At 41.2% G+C, this 20,643-nt stretch overlaps 1 protein-coding gene across 2 annotated transcripts in view; it reads left to right on the plus strand.

Moving 5' to 3' along the window:
• SEMA3D (semaphorin 3D) overlaps nucleotides 1-20,643 on the plus strand; it is a 137,593-nt gene that overhangs the window by 108,765 nt on the left and 8,185 nt on the right. For both annotated transcript variants that reach the window (XM_031061313.1, XM_005426293.3), the window contains exons 12-17: nucleotides 5,217-5,439; nucleotides 8,455-8,543; nucleotides 10,361-10,402; nucleotides 11,624-11,781; nucleotides 13,810-13,874; nucleotides 16,056-16,195. In XM_031061313.1, the coding sequence (XP_030917173.1) occupies nucleotides 5,217-5,439; nucleotides 8,455-8,543; nucleotides 10,361-10,402; nucleotides 11,624-11,781; nucleotides 13,810-13,874; nucleotides 16,056-16,195 (717 nt within the window). The remainder of the gene's footprint in view (nucleotides 1-5,216; nucleotides 5,440-8,454; nucleotides 8,544-10,360; nucleotides 10,403-11,623; nucleotides 11,782-13,809; nucleotides 13,875-16,055; nucleotides 16,196-20,643) is intronic.

Genomic DNA, 20,643 nt, shown 5'->3' on the forward strand with positions numbered 1-20,643 from the left:
TAATTAACCTATGAAAAGTAAAACACCTTCAACATGAAGGAGCAAGGAGTTCCCAGGACAAGGGACACCTGCTCAAGGAGGGACATAGACTAAGACATCTAATTCCCTGCTATGGGAGAGGTTTAAGAAACAGTTCACTCTTTCATGTTTCATACTGGATACTTCCAGTACTTACAAGAGTGACTTGCTGGCATGGTTCTCAGTTGTCCTTGTGAAATCTCTAAAAATTCCCAGCCTGGACATTATAAAAGCAAGCAGATGCCTACTTCACTCAATATGATCAATCTACCCTACCCTGCAGGTGCTTGAGTCTCAGTGTTAAGTGGGTCTCAGGATACACGTGACAAGACACTTTTAAACTGGGATTTTCAACACATTTGTACTAGAAACCCTTTTGAAGTTCCCAGGGAACAACATTCTCTTTTTAGTTTGTCAGTAGACACCAGCACTGCTGAACTACAGATGCATCATTAATGAAAAGGATATGTGTTCACATACCTTATAGCTAGATTCCCAAATAATTGCCACCATTTTAATAGGTGTTAGATCCAGCAGCTCTTACTGAGTTCACTAGATGGTGTGAAGCACTCTCCAGTTTGGCAAATTGGAGATTTATTTAGGAGCCCAGCTTCTGGCACCAGCTTTTGAGAAACTTGGCCACGTTTCCCACGTAATGTTAGCGCAGTCACACTGTATGTCTCAGCATTGTGTGAGATCCACACATCCAGCACTCTGCTAAGCTGCAAATTTAATAAGACAAGTGAAAAAAGGAGAAAAGCTTACATATGTGTGGTGGTGTTAATTTAGTGTGTATTTGCTCTTATTTAAGAAAGATTAGCCTTAACTTACCACCATGTGACCACATTCAGATACAAGTAACAGGTGAGGGAAGAGAAGGCGTCTTTGTAGATCACATGGGATCAGGACTTAGTCCAGAGTGATTACTGTCAAACTGAGCTCACACAGAAGGCATTTCAATAAATTTAAGTAACTATTGATTTTTCAAAAGATTTGTGCCCGTAGAGTTTATACAGCAGTTGAATAGAGATGCCCTTAGCACTTCCAACTCTGTTTCTGTTGGGTTTGAGGGTTTTTGTTTGTTTGTTTGTTTTGGGTGGTTTTCTTGTTTTATCCTTCTGACACACATATATATTTATATATTTATATATTATATTTTATTATATTTTATATATTTATTATATTTCTGACATATATATTTTTATCAATTTATTATTTATGGCAGCAAAGGCCTAAGCAACCTCTGAAGAATAGACTATATGGTGAACAAGCTTCTTGCAAAATTCTTATCTAGTGGTAGGAACTTGACTGATATCATGTGATTAATTTTGTTTGATATCAGCTATCTAGAAGAAGAGCATCAAATCTGAGCTGCTTGTTTAGAATTCTCTATCAGAAACAGAAAGATAGCCTTCTGTGAGAAGGGAAGCTGCTCTTCTGTGCAGTTCACATGCAGCCAAGATTAAAATCTAGATCAGGTGAGATGAATCCCACCCTATAGCAAAAGCTGAAGGTGCTGAGAGACCACAGTGATAGTGTTGTGAGAACTTTTATGAAGCCAGATTCTCTTGTAGTCCACATGAAACAACTCTGCCAACCTAGTCCTGTGGCATTTGATATAAAAGACAATATTTTATTGTCCCCAGTGGGAGATGTCACTTATCTGAGACAGCATCTGGTGCTGATGATGTGAATAAATGAACTATGAGCTGGGCAGAGAACCCAGTACTGCTGTCATGAGACCTGCAACAGGATGTGAACTCACATTTTCAGACATGAAAGGTTGTTTCACTCAGCCACTTGACCATCCTACATCCTACTGATTGCTAGGAAAGGAAGCACAAGCCTACAGGAATTGTTCTGCAATGATGGGTGGACACAGTTTTAAAAAGCTGCCTGAAAACTTTGCCAAAGGGTGGCCAAAATGACTTTCTGATTCCCCTGTTCCATCCATCATGCCACAGTGAGTGATGCCTCTAGAAATAATTCCCTTGGCCAAACATAACAGTCACACCTTCCCAGCTGTTCTTGGTGGTCATGCTGTCTTAGGATAGGGTCCAAAGCCCACTGAAATAATTGGAAAAGACCCTGTTGACTGAAGCAGATCCCTGGATCAAGCCCTTAGTCCTTATTTTTACTAAATTAACTATCCAAGCTGGCAGAAGATTTCCCTGTATCGTGCATGATAGGGCTTGGGCCTTTGGGATTACTGTAGCAGCTCTCTAGTTCCATATTGTCAGAAATTTCATCCCAGTGGTTTTTAGTAAGTGATGTCACTGCTCTCATCTTCCTCCGATGATGGATTTTTGGCAAAAATCTAGTAGATCTTTAAGACTGAAGGGGCTACTCCCATTTTTATTTTTCACATAGAAATGGGCTTCTGGAATTGAGTTGTTAATAGGTGAGCAGTCAGCACATTTCCAGTAGATGCAGATGGTCACTCTGAGTAATGAGTGAGAGCATGAACCACAGAAAAGGAACATATGGGGAAAATCAACCTGTAGTCCATCATGAGGGGGAAGAGAGTTACTGCATGGTTGGGAAGTTGAAGAGGTGAATTTTTTTGTCATCCTTTACAGAATAAATTAATGCAAAACTCTGATTCAAAGACAATTAAAGTTATCACATGTTTCTCTCTATTTATCCCAAAAAACTTTTTTTCAACACCTCTAAAGGTAAACATCATTTTTTAATCCCAAAGCCTACTTTTTTTTCCCAGAGTCACATTTCTTTGTGAAATTATTTTACTGATCTTGTTCTCTTCAAAACCCAAGCACTGCAAGGATGTAACCTTGCAAAGACTGTGTAAAAGCACAGCAGAAAACAGAACATGGGAGATGATACCCAGCAAGCCAGAGGGTGAAGTTCTTACAGGAGTGCTGGCACAAACCCCCTAGGGATAGCTCCCTGCAATATGTGTTTCCAGTGGAACTGGTTTTTAAAACAGGACTTTCCTTTTCTTTTTTCTTGCTTGTATTCAACTGTATCTTCAAGGAGTGTCTTTTGAGTGGTTATCACATGACAGTGCAACCCTTTTTCTCTTTAGCTTGTCTGTTCTTTCACAGCCATAAATGGAATTGTACAATGAAACAAAAATGACTGTGTGATGGAATTTATCTTAATTCAAGTTGGCACAGATTTACTGTCCATGGGGAAATTGCCAAAAGCTATTAGGTGATCCAGGGGCTTAAGATGTTTTTCAATAAACCATTTCAGATCCATTATGAAGATGGGGATGCAGAGACTTAACTCCCACCGTCCGAAAAAACACTAAGCAAGTGGATACTTGCACAAAGTCTGTTAGCTCTCTAGATAGCCATAACATTCAGTTCAAGCAAGGAATGGAAATAGGCTACAGACTCTTAAATCACTGGGGCTACAGCTCTGTTAACTAAAACCAGAGGTCAGGTTCAAGTGCAGACCCCTAGTCAGTCTTCTGTTTAATGTTAAGATGGGCTTTGCTGCAGTTTGGGCATGCTCCAGGTATCACCTTCCCCATGGCAGTGCTGTAGCAGTGTTTGGGGTCTAAGGTAGACCAGGAATTGACCCCAACAGAAATTTCAGATGTGGCCATAGATGTGGATGTATATCATCAGTTGGTCTGTGCTTTGCTGGCCTGTTTTGTTTCTGAATATACAGGTAGTCTCAGATACTTCTCTGAAGCTTTTCCCTCAGTCAGAAATTAATGTTTAGTTGATACTCTACCTTACATGGTGGAAGAAATCGTAACCACAAGCCCTTAACTGGCACCATAGATTCAACACATGTCAAACTGAGTTGTTTGGAATGTGAACTAAAGTCTTCTCTGTCAAAATTGCTACAAAGGAGGACTGTGGAGCAGCTTCACCATGAATCTTGGCTTACTCCTGATTGAGTTCAGAGGTATTAGCAATCACATTTCTTTCTTCACAGGCTGTGTTAGAGCTCCACCTGGCAGTAAATACAGGGATTGCTTCATTAAAAACTTAGAAAAAAGGCAGTGAATAGTTCGTATGTTAAAGGTTGTCACCAACTGGAATAATACGTCCAGTTCATCTTATCCAGAATTTTAATTCCCCAGTAACACATCTAGATCCTCCAGATTCAAAACAATGTTTTCTCAGGCTTGGATTTGAGACTGATTGTAAAAGAAGGGACAGAAAAAAGATGAAAACAGTTGTGGAAAAAAAACAAGAGACAGGTGATGAGAGATCGTGGGTCACCAAAATGAACCACCTTGCACATGTGTACTTGGGCTTACCCCAAAAGGCACAGAAGGGAAAAAGTCTGATGGAGGTTGAAGAAATAGGTTTATGGGTGGTCTTCAGGCAAGATGTGTTGGAATCAACTTTGTGTAAGCTAAAGAAACAGGTGGAGTGACCAGTTTGTTAGTAGGGGTCTATTAGAGGTGGGAGTGAACCCCAGCGTGGAGAAGTGTCTGAAGGAGCAGAAGAGGATGAGACTGTGCTGTTAAAAGCTAGAGAAAAGGATGCTGCAGGAGTTGAGCTGTGGGCCTGGTCAAGAGTGTAACCTCAGTGAATGAGTAAGGAAGCAAATTTTGAAAAATAATGAGCCACAGGGATTATCTGGCATCTGGAGAACACACCTTTTTTAGAAGAAAATACATGTGATATGTAGGAAGTAGAGTTCACTGAAAATCAATTGATTTCAGGCCATATACAGGGAAAAGCTATGGCCTCTGATTTCAGGCCAAAAGCAGAAACTCAGGCAGCAACTCAGGCAGCTTTGGAAAGAGGAACAGAAACACTAAAAGCAGAAAAACCTTGAGATGCTGAAGTTGAAGTACGTGCGCTCCTCCCGCAGCAGCCACGGGAGGGCAGCCCAGGCTTGCTGTTGGCAGCCCCTGCTCCGGTACCAGCAGCAAATTTAACTGTGCTGCTAGCGCAGAGCATGACAGGTCTCCTTTCCTCTCCTTGTCTCTGTAAAATACCAAACGTGAGGTTATGGCTGTGAGTGTGGCAGGGAACAAGGAGGTAAAATTCTCTGCACCCATACTCAGCCCATCATGAGAATTTCTCTGGTTTTAAAGCAATTCTTTCAAAAAATGAGGTATTGGTGACCAAGTGTTGCTTTGGGATGAGAAGAACCACTAAAAATATGATTATTACCAGCTTTGCAAATGTTATTGTGGAAAACTTGATTTCTACTTGCCCTTCTTCCCTAAAATTCCTGTCATCTCCTTGTTCTCTGTCCCTCAGTGTCCCAGCAAAACCTACGATCCGCTCATAAAGTCCACCAGGGACTTCCCTGACGAAGTCATCAGCTTCATCCGGCGGCACCCGCTGATGCACAAGTCGGTTTACCCGGTGACGGGCGCGCCGGTGTTCACGCGCATCAACGTGGACTATCGCCTCACGCAGATCGTGGTGGACCACGTCATGGCAGAGGACGGGCAGTATGATGTCATTTTCCTAGGAACAGGTATGAGAGAGCTTCCAGTGTCATTCTGCACAAACCCTGTCTTTTTAGAGCGCCTTTAGTCCAGTAGGTCCTGAATAAAGCTCTAGTTTAACATCATTTTCCTATGCATACGGCTTCAGGAAGCATGTAGGTGCTCCTGGTTCTGATCCAGCTCTCCCTGCAAGTGCTTAAATTAAATTAATTTGTCAGTTCAGGATATTACTGCTGTTGGGATTTAAATGCCTCCTGCTGCCTGGGTGATAAACCATTTAGGGGTCAGAGTACCTGAACTTTCTTGCCCTCCAAGTGCTACCTGTCTTTACATTACATGGTAGTCTCACATCCTGCTGAGCCATTATTTAGTGGTATAAATTACCTTGATAGCTTCAAGGAGTATTTCCTATTATTGGTAGTGACATGGTGCTTCAGCATTTTATCTCATGTGATGCTGAACAGTTAAGGATTTCAAATTGAGCCTAAGGCAACAGTTCCACTCAACTAATTTTAAAGATAAAAATTAGCAACATGATAGCTCCAAATGTGACAGCCAGGATTGAACAGAGAGAGAGGTTAAGCTGTTCTGTCAGGGGAAAAACTGCTTTGCTGTTTTTCTATGGATAATTATTTATCTATTTACATTTTTATAATAGATAAATGCCTTAAGGAAAAGGCTTAGTTTTCCCATAGTAATTAAATTTTGAATCACTAGATGAATCACCCTACAGCAAGGTGTGCTAAGGAATGTGAATATACCTATTCATAACATTTCTGAAGTAATAATCTACCACCTTACTCCACTGGGATTTTTGTTCTTATTTCATAATTCAACATTGTCTCACTCTCAATCTGTATAGGTTTTAGCAAGCACTTTCCACTGTAGATCTGAGTGCTTTAGTAAGGAGGTCAATGCCATTATCCACAACTAAGAGAAGGTGAAACTGAGGTACACAGAGGTGGCAAGGTTTATCCAAGTGCAGTGGATGAGCTACTGCCATGACCTGCAGGGAAATTAAGACTTCAGTGTGAATCCTACCAGTGCTATTGGATTGCCCAGGATTTTATCTGGCTTGTGAGCAAATTTTGTCATATAGCACAATTTGATGTGTGGGTATTCTGAAGTAATTTGAGGAAAGGAGTGAATTGTCAGAGAGCATCATCTCTTGTAACATGGGTTGTCTCAGCCTTGAAGAGTTTTCTACCTGTGTTACCGCACACAGGAGTCTAGAGATAGCCTCTCTCTTGGAGCTTTTATGTCTTTCTGCAAAATTGGTTTCACAAACTTGTCTTCTAAAAACAGAGAATGTCACAGACCCTCTGTGATCCCAGGTTAGTACAGTGGGGTCAGAGAAAAAAGCAGTTTCATTAAAAAAGACCATTAAAGTGCTGTTCCCTCCCCTGCTGGCTGAGAAGGCTGGGGATGAGATTTAGGCATGATGATGGAAAATCCTTGTTGCTTTCTGAGAGCAGTATTAATATAGTCAACAAAGTAAAAGGAACTCCTTCCCAAACTGTGTGATGCCTAGGATTTGGGAGTGCTCACTTCAACTTACTTTTCTTGTGATAAGAGTGAGAAGAAATAATTTGAAATTTAGTCATCTGAGAAGATGAGTTCACTTGTAAAAATGTACAAAATATTCTTTTGGTGGCTGTAGAAGCTGCTTTCACATGTTTGCTGTCCTCCATTTTAAAGTTTTTTGTAGAAATAAAATTATATTGAGAGACCAGCAATCAAGTGCTCCAAGGTTAACTGTTCCTACCTGGCACTAAGAGAAACACTTCAAGTATAAGTAGTCAGGTTTAGAGGTGCGAAGGCCAGCAAGTAGCATGCAGTCACTAGATGGCACTCCACAATATGCAGACATTTATTTTTCTGCAATGCCTTCTTTAAAAGTGAGTTTTCTTTTCTGTAAGTGCGTGGTTTTCTTCTGTTTTATCCTCTAAACTCATTGTAAGGAGAGAAATTAACTCAAAGATAAAATTTCAATTATATAGAGAGACTGAATAGGGATATAACAAATAATCCTGGAGATGTTGAGCAGCAGAAGATCAGTAGCTTATTATATGTTTGAATGTACACAGCCAACATGTGCAGACTTTGGCAATTATGTCAAACAAACTCTGGAAAAACCCTCTAATTCATAAGGCAAACTGTAATAATTTGGCTTCGATCGGTAATATGAACTTCAGTAGTTTGGGAAAAGAAGAATGAAAATCTCATTCTTTCCCTTAAAATGTAGTATTTTTCATTATTTCACTGCTATGTGTAGAGCTTAGGGCTAAGCTGCACTGCATCATTCCCACATCCCAGCACCCAACCCACATCCCCTGAGCAATTTCTGAGCTCTTTTTAAGGCCATTCAGGGTTCACTAGTGTGTAATAGTCTGACATGAAATGAGCAGCTATTTTTTTCAGGAAGCAAGAATTCAGGTTAAAATTGATGAATAGATTTAACTTTAAAAAATCCTCTAAATGACTCCAAAGAAGTAATGAATAAATTAAGGTTTTGATGCTGAATGAAGTTGGGTTTTTTTTAAAAAAAACCTTAAATTAAAAAATAAATTTTAACAGTGCATTGCTTAACTCATTGCATTAAAATGAATTTTACTTCTGATTTAGGAACTATACTGGAAACAAATGAATTCTATAAAAAAGAGGAAATCATTTTCTGCCAATTTAGTCCCCTGAGCCAGTTCTCTTTGGGGTCAGATGGGCCCCAGTTCTGCCTCAGGGAAATGTGCAGAAACTTGTAGCTGGCAGCATGGACATGCTTGTCTGTGTTTGTGTGTTTGTGTAGCAGGAGAGCTGGACCATCCCTGCCAGGAGCAGCCCGTGACTGTGTTGGCTCAGCCATACAGTGAAACCATAAATGCTCTGTATGGAGAGAGCTCTGCAGGCAGCTGCGGATGCAGTGGGGATAGATGTGGTTGGAAAGCAACATCCCTCATGGATTAGCTTTATCTACAGGGCAGGAAATGGAGTGGCCCACACCTATTGAAACATACCTGAGGGTTTTATATGAGGCACATTTGTTTCAGATGTAGGCACAGTCCTGAAGGTTGTGAGTATCACAAAGGAGAAGTGGACCAAGGAGGAGGTGGTCCTGGAAGAGCTGCAGATATTCAAGGTAAGCATTAATAGCCACAACATCAATTAAATATTATTCAGGGGACTTGGTGGCCCAAACTGGCTTTGTCTGTCTGGTTGTTTGTTTACTGGAATTTGTTCAAGTTTCCAGAGGGACACTACGTAAATTTTTAAATGACTTGGTATTCTTTGGGCAAGTCAGTTGAAAAATGTCCAAAACCAAACAGACCGTGATTTTTCAAACTCATAGAAAGTGTCGTTTAGCCTGCTTTGTTCTAGTTTGAAATCTTATTATGAGCCCACATTTTTTATTATTTATACATATTAAAATAGTAGTATTGTATTTTTAATGTAAAATTTTCTATGGCCCAATTGGCATTGACAGTGTTCTAGGTACAATCATAATTTTTAAAAGACAAGCACACAAAATTCCATGGGCGCACAGAAATCTTTTCAAATAGCAACATTGGGAATTGAAAGCATAAGAAAAATAAAAAAATAAGTTAGTTTTGATTATCAGTGTGCCTTTATTTATTGGTGAAGACTGACTCAATATTTTTTACCATTTTGATTTGGTTATTCTGTAACTGGAACCCTGCTAACACAAATGACCTCTTAATAAATACAGCTTGTGAAAAGCCCAAGATTCTTTTTATTGCACAGGCACAATTTCTGACTAACTTTAGTGCTGGTAAAGGAGCTGACATCAACATACTTTTCCATCAGAAAAATGGAAACCTTTGTCTTCCCTACTGATTTTCTTTTTCCATTTATTAGTTTCTTCTTAGTTCTTTGCATACTCGCTTTGCTTTCTTCTCATGCTGCACAGCTCTTCTTCAGTTTTCACTTTGCTTTTCCATCAAAGTTTGTCTGCATCCACAGCATTTTGATTAATTTCTCACACATCCTCTCTGCTATGTGCTGTCCAGCTCAAATTGTTGTCCATACTAAATAAATGAATTTGGGACTTTTCCAAGTGTAAGCATAGGATCATTAACAATTATTTCAAAGAGTTCATTTCTTCATATGCCTTTTGATATGTCATGTGTACGATGAAACTTTGATTTAAAGGATCTCTGTGTCTTCTTCCCACTGTCTTGGACACCAATTATAAATATCACTCAGAAAATACCAGGATTACTCAGTGGCCTGCCAAATAATGAGCAGTTCCAGTGTGTGCACCAATTTGCTGCATTCTTAAAACATAACGTCAAGGGAAAATGTGCCATATCATATTTAAAACAAAAAAGAGGTCATTTTTTTCTACTCAGTAGACATTCCTTCACATTTTTATTGGTAATGTTTATAACTGCTACCTCCATGTTTTTGAATCCAGAAAATTGAAGGGGGTAATGGCTGAAAAGTTGTGCTTTATTTCCTCAAACTGCATTAATATTAAACAATAGGCTTAGATCAATCTTCTGTTGGGTGATAGCTAATACCCTGAGCTTTGTGCTGTTCTTACATCAGTTACAGGCAAAAATTTCACTGTCTCTCATAGCCATTAAATATATCCTGGTGCAGAGATCTGCCTATGTATCCCTTAAATGGCAACTAAGCCTTTCAAATAGTGCTTAATATGAACTACAGTTGATGTAAAGGCTCATTGCCCAGGATAGGGTAGATGGCAAACTCTGAGAAGCTAATTGCCTCCTTCCTGCTGGGGAAGTTGATGGGAGTTCTTTTGGGCAGCATAAATTTCTTGATTTTCTATTGTTTGGGGTTCTTTTTCATATTTGTTTAAACCATGCAAACGAACCTGTAATTTTATTTGCTTATTGTGTGTTAAGTTTTGCTCATTTTTCACTAAGGGCAGGGAATTTGTAAACTAATACACGATGCTGTTTTATTTTTCAGCATCCTTCAGTTATCTCGACCATGGAGATTTCTCAGAAACAGGTAATCATAATCTTGTTTAACTGCTGGAGGATATGGGGTACACTGAACACCTATTTTCAGGTGACACTTGTTGCTTAGTGGCCAAACTTTCCATGGATGGCTCTTAAAATGTAACTGGAAGGAAGGAGATATGTTTGAAATTGTTTTCCTGCCTAATTCCTATTTGCTTACAAACAGTAATTTGTGTACCCAGGCTGGTAATTATTCAGGGAAACAAACCTTTAGTCATATGGTAGTGGGATTTGTAAGCGAAGCCAATGCACATTCTTTTTCCAGCCTCCAGGAATACTTGTCTCTTTACAATCTAGTAATAAATTATTATTACTATTTTTGTTTTTATTTTTATTAGTAGTCAGGAGAGATCAGGGCCTCACTGTGCTAAAATTTGTATGCACACAACCAGTCCCCCTCCTCTAAAGCTGCAGCCTGAATCTGGGTGGTCCAACCCTGGCAGCACAGGGGCCGGTCCCAGTGTGGTATCTCCTGATGGGAAAGGATTTTATGGCAGCTCCAAGCTCTGGGATGGCTCCTTGCATGTTCAGGAGGCAGTGTGACACCAGAGCCACCCCTCCCTGACTCGCAGAAGTGGCCCGAGCAGCTCTGGCACAACATGGCTCACTCACACCGGAGGAGGTATTTTGGCTTTCAGGCACGCACAGCACAGCTGGGTCCCATCTCCCATGAAAAAAGGTGGCAGGCCAGATGGAAGTGCTGCATGAGCCAGCTCCAGCTTGGACCACCCTTGGCTCCACAGGGGACACACTCGCACTTGGGGAGAGGGCAGTAACATTATCCCCGTCCTACCTCAGGATCAGAAGCAGAACGTGGAGTTTATTCACACGAGGTCACCCCTAGTTCCCAGATTGTTAACATCATGACTATCCAGCCCTCGTTTTAAATGTGTTATTAAGCCATTCTTTCCGTGGTTTGGTTCTGATCTTTTACTACAGCACACATCTAAAGGTGTGAGGGTGTTGAGTGCTGGTGTCTTTCCAGGACTGCAGTCCCCTTTCCTCTCTGCTGTGTTGCTGGGGTGGATGGGCACTGGCCAATTCACACTGAGCCCTGAGAAACATTTCACACTAAAGGAGGAATTTTTCCCCTTGTTTTACACAATCTGGGATAAGGTTAAAAGTCTGCAACTGTGGCACTGAAGAGGGAACTTTTTACACTGGCTACTTGGAGAACACTTCTAATTAATTTGCTTTGCCTGATTTGCAGCAACAATTGTACATTGGTTCCAGGGATGGATTGGTTCAGCTCTCTCTGCACAGATGTCACACGTATGGGAAGGCTTGTGCAGACTGCTGCCTTGCCAGAGACCCATACTGTGCCTGGGATGGAAACTCTTGTTCCAGATATGCCCCCACTTCTAAAAGGTAAGAAAAAACCACGATGTACTGTAAAAGATCTTGGTGCTTGCAAGAATTTTAGATGTTCCAATTCATAACTTGTTGCCTTTTTACTTAGCATATCATTTGCCTTAAAATGTGATCATACTCTGGCCATGTTTCACATTTCTGCTCGAAGAGCTGTGAAGACAACATAGCTTTGTTTAAGTGTGTGTGACAGTAACTTGGCTACGGCAGCTAAGATCATAAATCCATCACTTTCCTTTTTTATGCTGAATGCTTTAAGTCACAAGATGCTCAGATGGAGGTCCAGGTTGTGGCTAACTCTGCCCAAGAGGCGAGAGCCTCTCTTAAGCTTCTGACTTTTTCAGAGTAGTTAGAAAGCAGAGTTTAACATAGCATCCCAGAGTGGTCAATAATAAAATATATTTAATTCCCTGACCTAACCCAACAATTGTATTTGTGGTCTAGCCATGAGAGGGAGACAGAGATTTAAGTACCATGATTTGACCACATTGGCAGCAGTCTTTCCACAGTGAAAGAAGCTTCATCTGAATTTTCTATACCCACCAGCTAGGACAACATCTTGGATCTGGATGGAGGGAGAACATACTGCAGGGTCTAGCCGTGCAGTGCCTAAGCTGCTGGATGTGTCTCCTGAAGTTTTTGGCTGATTTAGCTGGAACCAGAGTCCTTCAGAGCCTCTTTACTCTGCTTTGGACAAAGTCCTCCTGACAGTAATCCTTGCAGTGGGGCTGCAGTTAGAGCTCAGGATCTGGAATGACACTTTCTACCTTAAGGGTCACAGGGCTGGGTCCTGAGCCATTGAAGTTAATGACTCATAAGTTATCATGTCATGGTGTCAAGAAACTTTATGTGTTCTCCCTCATAGCCAAAGCAAACTAAATTCAGAGAAGCATAAAAGCAAGGAGAAAAGCAAGTGTTCAGGCTCACTGCAAAGTTAGTGACACGTGAGGCTTGCTGAAGTCTGGGGTGGGCTGGGACACGGAGATCGATGGTTCATGCTTCTTAACAGATGTGCAGCTTGGAGGGAAGGCCAAAAGTCTGTGTCTCCAAAACAAAGGATGGGTGACTGGCCCTGGGAATCCTGCAGCAGATCAGTTATGATGTTGAATGTTTTCCTTCTGTGCTGAAGGCTGTGCTTCCAGCATGTCTGCAGCTTTTGCTCAGTGAACAAATCAGCCTTAGCAACCTGCTTTCCTTCCAAGGCCATGCTCTGCACATGGGAGGTCCCGCTGCTGCTGCTTGTGAGGAAAGAACCAGTTCTTTCCTGGGTCTCCAGTTCTTCAACTGAAAAATTGAAAAAATTTCCATTTTTTTCCATAGCTCTTGTGAAATAAATACAATCATACACAGAGGAAGAGTTTACTCTTTTTTAGTGCTGTTACACTGAAATGACAGTAAATCATGGTGATTTCATATAACACACCCAGAGATTGGTGGGCAAGTTAGTAGATCATCTCAGACCATTGCCTTATGTTTTTTCTGCCCGTTAAGATGAAAGATAACATGATTGGTCAATTTTTTTTAAGAAATTAAAATACATGCTCTTCTCTCTTCGTTTTAATAATTGGTTTATTAGTCAGTATTACCTTGGGCTAATACTGAGCCTAATTTCGAATATCACCTGTTGAACTTCAGACCTTTTTCATGATCTACAATATGAAATGTTTTTAGGTATTTGCAACACAGTCCACCCCACCATTAGACCTGTGGTCCTAAAGCAAGTTTAGACACTCTTTCTGTCACTGCTTTACACACTCTTTATTTTAGGCAGATATTTTTCTCTTGCTTTTTCTCTTTTCCCTCCCAGTGGTTTTCCCAAATCACAGGCTCTTCTCTTGATGTCAGTTATACAAATCTCTCTAGGCCACATGCTGCTTTGAGGGTGAGACTGGTTTTAGTTAAGACTGTAATTGTCAGCAGAAGGATGGGAGCAATGCAAGTCCACATCTGCTGAGCTCTTCTGTATTTTGTTGTTGCATTCCAGCAATTATGTCTGAAGTGTTACAAGTTTGCATGCTCTTCCCATAGGCGAGCCAGAAGGCAGGATGTCAAGTATGGAGACCCAGTTGCACAGTGCTGGGATGTGGAAGACAGTGAGTATTTTTCACCTTTCTTGCTCTTTTGTTGCTTAGGCAGCAGATTTTGCCGTGACAGTCTCTGTGTCCAAAAATTTGCTAAGCTCAACAGAACAGTTGCCTTTGCCACACTTCTTATCCAATAGCCCTCACACAGTTAAAATTTTCAGAGCTGGAGCTGGTAAGGGACAGCCAGCATGGGATGTCACCCTTGCATCCCTTATGGGCAACCCTCCCCAGCATTCACACCAGGAAGGGAGATATGTCCCTGACACCAAAACATCACACATGTCCCTGAAGGTAGCTAATGGGGTGTGCATGATGTTCCATCCAGAAACAGGGCAGCGAATCCCACAAGGAAGCTTGCAGGGTTGGGTGGGGAGCATGCCATCTCTGCCACTTGACACTGGCCCAAAGGCTGAGCTGCAGCTGCCAAACCAGCCCCTTCCCCTTCCCACAGCTACTTAAATACTCCTGTTATTAACAAGAACCCCCTTCCCCCTGCCTGCTTCCCCCTCCCTTTCCCACACCCTCTTTTCAGATGCCAAAGGGTCTGGCTGCTCCTCTGGCATCTGCAGCCCTTCTCTCTCAGCGAGCACTGTCAGTGTGAAACCCTGCGGTTACACAGCAATCCCCGTGGCAGCGCAAAATAAATGAATAGCATTCAAACCCAAGCGTGGCTTTGTCTGGGGTTCTTCTAGCTGCTTATTGAAGTGAACAATCCAGACAAAACAGTATTGATTGTATCACCACGTTAAACACTGGCTTTGGGACAAGCCACCCCTTCCCACTGATCTCCGGTTATTCCGTGCCGCTGCGGTGCTGGGTCCCTGCTGCAGACCTCAGTGGGAGGCAGCGCAGAAATCAGAGTTGCTTGCCATTGGATCAAAGCCTGAAGTCTGTTGCACAGTGTAGAGGGCTCTGACTGTACATGTGTGCTTGCAGACATAGCTAAAAAGTCAGGGTAGGATCTCATTTCCATCAAAGTCAACGACAAAACTCCTGTTCATCCCAAGGGCCAGAATTTCCTTGCTTGCTGCTTGCCACAACTCTCCAAACACTGATATCTGAGACTGTGCAAAGCTCAAGGTTATAGAAACCCTTGCAGAAAGGCTGACAGTGTCACATTTTCCTGGAAGGATAAAGAGATACTGGAAGAGTTAGCTTTATTAGACAAATCTACAGTCTTGTAGCACAGAAATTGGTGTTAATTCTTGGCCCTGACATGGTGCCACCAAATAGCAATTTTATCCATCCGGGAGTGACTCCTGTGTGCCATAAACCCATGTCACTCCAGGGTCTTGGCTTATTTAGACCATTTGTGATAATCAGTAATATTATGGTCCCCAAACTTACTTAAATCCACTGCTCCACTTTGTGAGATTCTCTCCCAGACACTTTGTTGGCTGAAGGAAGTTGTTTGGCTCTACCTAATCTTAGTGGCACAGGGAAATGATGCAGAGAGCTTGAATTTCTATAGATCTCATACAGGCACTTGTTATATTGGAAGCATGATCCAAAATTGTTTTAATTCTGATGTGGAGCTAACTTTTGATTTGGGAGACACCACTGTTTTCACCTTCCTTTCTGGTATTCACAGGGCATAGAAACAGCTTTAGTCTCTTGCTAAGGTAGATAAGACACAGATAAAACAGACTAGAAGGAAAAACAAAGATGCAGAGATTAGAAATTATTTGCTCAGATTTACAGAAGACCAAGAAAGGATTTCAGATCTCCTCATGGCTCCTTCAGTGTTTGTTCTGAAACATACTACAGAGCATTTCAAATTACACTGAAGGGAAGCAAACTTCAGTTTACTTTAGTTCTGTGACTCCTTTGGGTGAACAAACCAGACCATACAATCAAACTTAACAGGTTTAGCTCAGGTTTAGTAGATGCATTACCTAAAGGAAAAATACAGGTCAGCTTTTAAATTCCTCATAGGTGAAAGCCCCAAGTTTAAAATGGAGCAAGCTCATGATACAGATTTTATTGACCTCCTTAAAAACCAGTTGCACTGAAGGAAGGTTAGCAGCCGCCTCTAAATCCTCATAGTTATAGTTTAAGCTAAAAGTTAAGTTTCCTTTTGCGTTTTTATAATTCACTCACTCTTAGAGCATCTGTTCTGAATCAGGCTGTTTTCCCATTGCTTTAAAAAGCAGGTCAGGGTTAATCTCCAGTACCATGTTTGCTTTCCAGGCATTAGTCATGAAACTGCTGATGAAAAGGTGATTTTTGGCATTGAATTTAATTCCACTTTTCTGGAATGTACTCCTAAGTCCCAGCAAGCCTCTATTAGGTGGTATGTTCAACGCTCTGGAGAAGAACATCGAGAAGAGGTAAGTTATATTCATCAAGGCAGGTTTCCTCCACAGAGAATTCAGCTGAGCATTGAGAGGCAGGAGTTACTGGGGCCAGTCGATGTTTTACTTTTCCCTGCCTCACCTTAGGTATCACATAGCATTCTGCTATCACCATTTGGGGCATGCAGTGGGGAAGAGAGAAGCCATTTGCACTGTATCATAAGCAGATTTTGAAATTTATTTTGACTGAACCTGCTCATCCTATTAAAAAAATAAAAAAGGAGATAATGTAGATAAGTGATTAAAAAGTCAAAGCTGTTTTGTCCAATAATTAATGCAACTGCTTCTCTAGGTAAAAGTATGTTCAAAACCTTATGTTTCAATAAAGTCTCAGCTCTATTTAGTGTCTGATTGCTTTCCCTTACCATGTTGAGCAGTGTAGCTAAGAATTGCATGTGTGGTTTGCTGCTTCTCTCCATCTCTCCCCAGAGGAGGAATGGTCTGTGGTTAAAAGGCTTTTTATTTGCTTTTTTTCTTGTTAGTGGAGTCTGAGATTTTTTGCTTAAATGGCATTTAGAGAATTCAGGTTAAGGATTGTTCCTTGCATCTGATGTAGAAAGCAGTGAGATTTGTGATGGCCCTTAATTCCTTTGGGATGGAGCTTTGGGGTCCTCACTGATGGAGAAGCTCTGGAGAAGCCTCCAGGTTGCTGCAAACCCCCTGTACAATTTCCTGATGATTCCTCTCTGAGCTAGTGGCAGAGGGGCTCTCCAACATGAGTAAAAGGTCAATGTGCTGGGACTGGTTTGGACTGGGTTTGTGAGTGAGTTACAAACCTCAGGAGTTTTCATAGCCTTTCTCTTACATGAGTGATTTTGTGTCTGAGGCCAAGTCCTGCTGTGATGGCAACCATGGCAACAGGGAAGGAGAAGGGAAATGAACTGCCCTTTCAAAGGATCTGGTCCCAGGTGCTAGATACGCTTTTCTGTTAGATGTTCATCCAAGACAAAAATTAGTTTAAATGACAGGAACTATCAAACATACAACTGGTGTTCCACTCTCTGTGATAATTCATCCTATGAGACTTCCTGAGTGCAGAGGACGTGCTGGTCCTTTCCAAAGGCTGGGGAATTGCAGGCCAGGGCAGGTGTCTGAGAGGGAATCACCTCTGGGTGAGATATGATTCATGGTACTCACCCCAAAGTTGCAACCCCAGTTATGTCTTGGCCCAGAAAGCCAGAGTTTGGGGATATTTCTGATTTTCTGCCAGATAAGACAAAAACCTACAAGGCTGTATATTGACTGTAACACTCCAGTACTTTTAATTTATTCCCCTTCTCTTACACATGTTTTGGATTGACAAAACTTTTTTCCTCTGCTGGGGAAAAGAAAAGCATAATTAACTTTTGAACAGGTGCATTAACACCAAAAGAAAGAGATTGCTACTTTGAAATACTGCTTGTAACCCCCATTATAGCCTGTATGTGGACAAAAAAAAAAAGAAAAACCTTCTGATCAAATGACCAAGAATGCTCTCAGCCACAGATAGTTGAAGTGCACACCCAGCTAGAAGTGTATTGGCATTTAAAGACCTACAGTCATTCAGTTTACTGAAATAGAGTTACCTTTACTCTCCTGTACAGGAGTCTCTGTGCTCATCTTCCCTAAGGCAGCAGTTTGTAAACGCACTCACATACTTGATGTTCAGGAAAACAAGTAAAGTACTTTCTTAACTATTCCTGTGTATTTAAGACTAATTTTAAAGTAAATTTAAGCAGATAATTAACAGGTTTTTGACTTGGGGGGCAGGGGGAGAGGGGGTGTTTGTTCTTGTTGTTTTTCTTTCCTTTTGTGTGGTTTTCTTTCTTTTTTTTATGAATGAGAAGTCAAGTTTTGAGAAGACCCAGTCTTTTTAAAAAGAACGTATTGCAACTATACCATGAGCTATAAACTTTGCATAAAGGTGCCAGTTCCCTGTGAAGAATGTAATATTTCTGTATCATAAGAGATTACACTTTCAAGACTTAAAAGGCTCTTTTGAAGGGCTGCTTTTGAGTCTTTATCTGTGTCAATTTAAGGAAAAAGATATTATCAGTTGATTTTCTCATAAATCACAGGTTCAGCTAGGCCTCTGAAGGTCATGGAACCAAGCTCAAGCTGTCTTTCTTGTTTGATCATAGAACAAACTGCAGGTGAAACCAACTTTTGAGCAAATTTACAGCATGCTAACATGTATATAGCCTTAATTAATGCTATACTCTTTCTTGATACACACTGTATTTCCAGGAGGTTTGTTGTGGCAGTGGCCTGGCCCCTCCTATTTGTTCTGATCCAAATGCCCCTTACCCAGGCCTGGTGATGTCCAATACAGCAGGACTGCCCAGCATGCCAAGGATGTGCACGTTGGGAGGGATTTAGGGAATGTGTGCACATGTGTGGTGGCATTAGAAGCCCCAGCAAGCACACAGAATTCATCTTTGCACATTAACAGCAGTGTTTACTGGGCTTGCTCTGTGTAAACAGTCTGACATCTGTTTGCATGAGAAAAGTAAATCTTTCCTAAAAGGCTGGATTAACCTCTGAGGCAAATTTAGTAGAAAATTTGAAGGAGAAATGTGCAGAGATTTTCTACAATATGAATGTTAAAAGTAGGCAAAGAGCTTTTTGCCACACATTGTGCCTTAATCCACAGCAGTACCTCTGTGATGTAGTTTTGGTAAAACTCAGCTCTTGGGGTGGTTTTGGGTTTCTTTTGGTTGGGGTTTTGGGGGTTTTTTGGTTGTTTAGTTTTTTTGAGTCTGAAGATAATAGCCTATAGAAATGCATGTGCACACTGATGATTAGAGGATCAGGTCACTTAAAGACAGTGTATAGTTATTAGTTCTGTTTGAGGCTTGCCAGAAAATTCTAATAATAACAATTTATAGTATTTTGACCCAGCTTAGTTTCAGGATCCTAAGAAATTGAACTCCTGAACAAACTCTGTTTGCTTATATTGGTACACATCATTTTTAGAAGAAACAAAAAAAGAAACTTTTGGTTTACTTTTTAAGATAACTATATTCATGTAGAAATTACATGTTTTCAAATGCAGGAAGTTGAATTCCTAATTTCATTTATGGATCCCTAAATGATTGACCAGGTCTGTAGAGATGCTGAACAATCATTCCTCCTATTTGGTGGAATAAGGGTGAAATGGTTAAAATGTTAATCCCTTAATAATTTGCAGATCCAGCAATTGAGGTTTCCAGGTTTTCTAACTTGACTTACCAGTGAAAATGAGTTCATCAGTATAAAAACCTGATTGGAGACCTTCCTAGAAAATCCAGAGAGCAGAGTAATTGACTTTCTTTTTAAAGTAGTTCAATTTGACAAAAATTCCATATGTGACAGAAACACTGAGGTCATATTTAATGTATAGCTTGATCTTTCCTCAACCAATGCATTACCATAACTTTTCCCATTACAATTATATTTTCTGCTCTCTCTGTCTCCCTTCCTGCAGCAGATTTCTCAAATAACACTGTGCATTCTTTTGGTGCATGTCTTAGCAGTGTAACTTATTGTGATGACGATACCATGCTTTGCAAATGACTCCACACACCTGGAACTTAGGTTACGGACTTTTAGTTCCAGGGCTGGAGCTGTAATGTCTTAGCAAGTCTTTAAACTTGGCTTTACAAAGAGATGGCTTTGCACTGTCCCAGACATGCACTGCAGCTTCCTGAGGCAAGGGAAAGGGCAAAATCCAGACTAGATGGGAAGCATTTGGCCCAGCAGGATGTCCCCGACATTTCACCCTTACGGTCATGGTTCAGAATGAGACTTCCAGGCAGAGCAACCTGCAGGGAGGGACAGGATCTCCTGTGGTACAGAAGCTGTCACCAGGTCATTTTGCTGCCAGTGGGAGTACATTTCCCTGTAGTTTAGGGCTGTTTTAAGGTCAGGAGTCAAATATCTAGTGCTTTTGTGGTTAGTGTTGCTCACGCAATTGATCATGTTTGTTCCTGTGCGTGCAGCGTTACTCACTGGGATGACGGGGAGTGTTTCAGTGCCTGGAGTTCATAAAAAACTCTGGGGACGTCATCTGTTCGTAGTGTCTTGAACTGCTGAGGCTCTCTGAAGCTTTAAACAGATACTAGTTATTTCTCAAAAAAAATCCTGTGTTATTTTATGTATATAATAAGTGTCAGGACTGCAAAAAGCAAATGGCATGGCTCCCTACAAAGGCATTAGTTTTGGTGCCTCTGAAAAGCTTCAGCCCCTCTGCTTTAGGCTACACTTCACCCTCAGTCCCCCTCAGTGGCTCCTGATCTGCCAAGCTGCCACCTCAGCAGCAGGGGACAGAACAAAACCATATGGTCTAAAGTGGCAAAATAGGTGCAGATCACTTTTAACTTTCTTCTTTCTGCTCTGCTTATACCTGGTGGTGAAAATAAATCCACCACAATGCTTGGGGACACTCCAGGTTCTCCTTCAGCAGT

The sequence above is a fragment of the Geospiza fortis genome, unplaced genomic scaffold (genome assembly GCF_000277835.1).
Source record: "Geospiza fortis unplaced genomic scaffold, GeoFor_1.0 scaffold428, whole genome shotgun sequence".
In the NCBI taxonomy this organism is placed as follows: domain Eukaryota; kingdom Metazoa; phylum Chordata; class Aves; order Passeriformes; family Thraupidae; genus Geospiza; species Geospiza fortis.